The following is a 4,092-nucleotide window of genomic DNA, read 5'->3' as shown; positions in this document are numbered from 1 at the left end:
CATCCCAGTCCCCAGGTTGTACCATAAATGGCCTCCTCCCTCACAGTGAAATCGTGTACAGAGCACACTTTGCTTCAGGTAACACCCTTTGCTTCTCTTCTAGAAATGATCGGTCACACTCCACCTCGTGATCACTGCTGGGAATTCAGAGGAGAGTGTCTTTATGGCCAGGCAGGAGTATAAAACAAAAGGAACTGAGCCCAACTCTGCTCCTGGTGAATTCAACAGCAAAACTCCCACTGGCTGCAGTTGTGCAGGATCGGGCCCATGGTTTGCATTTTCACGGAAGATTATTTAATCTGCCTTTGAACAAGCTCCAAGCCCAAAAAACGCAACCAGCTGGAGTTGAGACACCAGTGCAGCCAAGGAGAAGGGAAGGGATTTCCTGAAGATAGGGCTCCATTCATCCCTGCTGACCACATGGATTTCAGAGGTCTAGCACAGGGGCTGGACTTGGGCCAGCATGTGCAGGGGACTCTGCCAAAGGCCCCATGGGCAGCAAACCAGGCAAAATTTCATAAAGGGCAATGGGCAAGTGCTGGGAGGAAAGTGTCCCATGGGGCAGGTGATCAGATGCCCGTGTGCAGCCGAGCCTCCTTCCATCCCGCAAAGTGCTATCAGCGTTATTCATAGAATAATAGATTCATAGAATATCAGGGTTGGAAGGGCCCTCAGGAGGTATCTAGTCCAACCCCCTGCTCAAGGCAGGACCAATCCCCAACTATATCATCCCAGCCAGGGCTTTGTCAAGCCTGATCTTAAACACCTCAAAGGAAGGAGATTCCACCACCTCCCTAGGTAACGCATTCCAGTGCTTCACCACCCTCCTAGTGAAAAAGTTTTTCCTAATATCCAACCTAAACCTCCCCCACCGCTACTTGAGACCATTACTCCTTGTTCTGTCATCTGCTCCCACTGAGAACAGTCTAGATCCATTCTCTTTGGAACCCCCCCTTCAGGTAGTTGAAAGCAGTTATCAAATCCCCCCTCATTCTTCTCTTCTGCAGACTAAACAATCCCAGTTCCCTCAGCCTCTCCTCAGAAGTCATGTGTTCCAGTCCCCTGAACATTTTTGTTGCCCTCTGCTGGACGCTTTCCAGTTTTTCCACATCCTTCTTGTAGTGTGGGGCCCGAAACTGGACACAGTACTCCAGATGAGGCCTCACCAATGTCGAATAGAGGGGAACGATCACGTCCCTCGATCTGCTGGCATTGCCTCTACTTATACATCCCAAAATGCCATTGGCCTTCTTGGCAACAAGGGCACACTGTTGACTCATATCCAGCTTCTCGTCCACTGTAACCCCTAGGTCCTTTTCTGCAGAACTGCTGTCGAGCCATTCGGTCCCTAGTCCGTAGCGGTGCATGGAATTCTTCTGTCCTAAGTGCAGGACTCCGCACTTGTCCTTGTTGAACCTCATCAGATTTCTTTTGGCCTAATCCTCTCATTTGTCTAGGTCCCTCTGTATCCTATTCTTTTGCAGAGATGATCAGCATTAAATGTAATATCTGTTAGTTGAAATGAAATTTAAAAAACACATTGCAAATAACGACCGAGGAATTACAATAAATCTGGTTCATAAATCTACAACTTAAATCAGTACATTTGAGTGCCTCTGATTTTGTGTCTCACTCTTCCCCCACCACTCGGTCTGAATGAGGGATCTGGAAGGATGCAGCTGGTCAAACACCACAGTCTGTGCACCAGATTCTTGAAGATAAATGTCTATTGAACAGTTACTTTATTCCATTGTAAACAATTCGTGACACAAGGGCAGGGAGACAGCGCCCCCTGATGCCCAGTCGTAACTGAACTATGCACCCATCTGCGAGGCGTAGATGGGGAAATTCCAGGTGCATCTCAAATCCCCTTTTATTCTCTCCAGTCTCTGGAGTTTAAGGAGAGATTCATGACAGGTCCCAGCAACCTACAGCCCAGTTTATCATTTATGAGTGTGTCTGCATGTTATTGTGTCCCTTCAATTAGTCCAATTAGTCCCCCTGGGCTCATATTTACTTTAGGAATAGCTTGGACTTGGGAACTCCTGTGACTTGTCAGATACGCCTATAGCAGGACTGGGGCGAATGGTGGGTCTTTACTACTTGGTTGCTCTCAATGTCCCCACCAGGGGAAGCCCCTTCTATGTCTTGTTTATCCTGGTCATTTCACAGGCTTGGCCGTTCCCCATGGTGCTGTTCGTATCATGGCCAGGATCTGTTCCTTTCCTACCCTGGCTTTGTACTTGTGTGTGAAATGCCTGAGCTCTGGGATCTAACACCCAGCTGTTCGGGCTCTGAGTTTCACAGGGATTTCCCTGAAGAATGAGCTGGTATTTAATAGGCTCAAACTACCTCCTCTCACAGCATGTATCTGGGAACTGGATTTTGGAACGTTTCTTTTAGGATTATAACTGAATCTTAGTGCTGCAGGAGCACTGCATTGCAGGGGTCAAATCCTGGTCCCTTTGAAGAAATGATAAAACTTCTGTTCAGTTCCCTGAGAGAAAGACTTTGCCTTAAATTTCCAGATCAAGTCAGTGAGCTGCCATCACAGGGGAGTGGGACAGCGCATGGGGACACCTCAGTGATTTCAGACTGGCTGAATGATCATAATTTAGCTCTGACACAAGATGAACTCATGCACCATTGATGGAGGAAAGAGCAGGTTTGTGTCTGAGTTCCCCATCTGGCTGTGTCACTGTGCAGCACCATCACTGGTCCCTGCACCACAGTAATAGTCAGCTTCATCCTCTGCCTGGACGCTGGTGATGGTTAAGTAGCCGATTGTCTTCGAGGCGTCTTTGGAACCAGAGAAGCGACTGGGGACCCCAGAGCCTTGGTGCTTGTCCGAGTCAGTGTTGTACCTCAGAAGGTATCTTGGGCTGTTCCCATCTTTCTGTTGGTACCAGGGGACACTTCCAAATGTGTATCCACTGCTAATGGCACAGGAGAGTTTAACTGTGTTGCCAATGGACACCGACACCGAGGGCGGCTGAGTCAGAGTAAACTGGGAGAGAGAACCTGGAAAGAAACAGAAAATGCTGCAAGATCATCATGGCCTGGAGTTAACGCCTGCACGTTTCCTGCTGAGCCAGGAGTCTGGGAATCAGGAATATGGAGGAATTCAGCGAAAAGTCCTTTAAAATAAATCTGAGATCAGAAATGCTCCCCCTTACCAGAGCAGTAAGTGAGCAGCGTGAGGAGCAGAGGGGCCCAGGCCATGGTGGGAATCCAGACAAACTCGGCTTCCTGAGGCAAAGGGGTCTGTGGCTGGGACCCTCTGATTCTCTCTTAAACCCCCAGCGCTGGAGAACGGCCCCTTCATGCAAATCTGCTCCCTGCTCACTGGCTGCTGCTATAGAGTGTGTGAGTGCCATGGGGGTTCCCATTCACGTTCTCTGCCTCCCCACTGCAAACACCTCCTGACCTGAGCGTGTCCTTCGTCCTATTGGTCACTGCTGGCTAGTCACTTTCTGCTAAGCCCCTTTCAGTCCTGTGTTCCTTTCAGCCTCCTCCCTTTTGTGTTCTGGGCTAATATTTTCTAGACCCCAATAATATGGGGCTTGCACACTTTAAATAGGATGGGGCCCAAACACAATGACTGATGGACAATCTCTAAAGGGACGAGTCCTGTTGCTAATTTGCTCAGGTTTGTATCAGGTCTCTATCAAGCCAGCCTGGCATTTTTTCTATAAGTTGCCATGGGTGTGGATTCCTTGTTTCCCCAGCCCCTCGGCAGGGGTGGGACAGTGATGGTAGCCTCCCCCGGCTAGGGAAGAGAGAGAACTTTTATTTGTTAACAGTTAGGGGTGGAAGGTCCCGGGACGGTTGGGGTTTGTTCTGAATTCAGTGCTGCAGGCTGCCGGATGGGAGGATAAATCCCAGGGCGATGAGTCCGTTGAGCAGCCGCGAGGCCCAGCGAAAGGGAGGGAGGTTCCACGGTGGACGGGCGGGTGGTTTGTGAAGTGTGAGGCACTGTGGCTGGGGGGGCTGGGAGGAGTGTGACACTGGAGGTGGATTTCAGGGCAGTTCTTGGGACCCACCAGGTGCTAGAATCTACAAGAACTAGTAACTGACACTCGTGCCTGTCTC

At 49.8% G+C, this 4,092-nt stretch overlaps 1 gene segment (V, D, J or C); it reads right to left on the bottom strand.

Moving 5' to 3' along the window:
- Positions 1 to 2,695: 2,695 nt before the first annotated feature.
- LOC144275417 (putative non-functional immunoglobulin lambda variable 5-48) lies at positions 2,696 to 3,250 on the bottom strand. The segment is given in 2 exon segments: positions 2,696 to 3,021; positions 3,177 to 3,250. Coding segments are annotated over 2 exon segments (372 nt in total).
- Between the last annotated feature and the right edge of the window lie 842 nt (positions 3,251 to 4,092).

The sequence above is a fragment of the Eretmochelys imbricata genome, chromosome 15 (assembly GCF_965152235.1).
Source record: "Eretmochelys imbricata isolate rEreImb1 chromosome 15, rEreImb1.hap1, whole genome shotgun sequence".
NCBI lineage: Eukaryota > Metazoa > Chordata > Testudines > Cheloniidae > Eretmochelys > Eretmochelys imbricata.
Note: the sequence above shows the minus strand (reverse complement) of the source record. Positions and strands in the feature narration are given on the sequence as shown.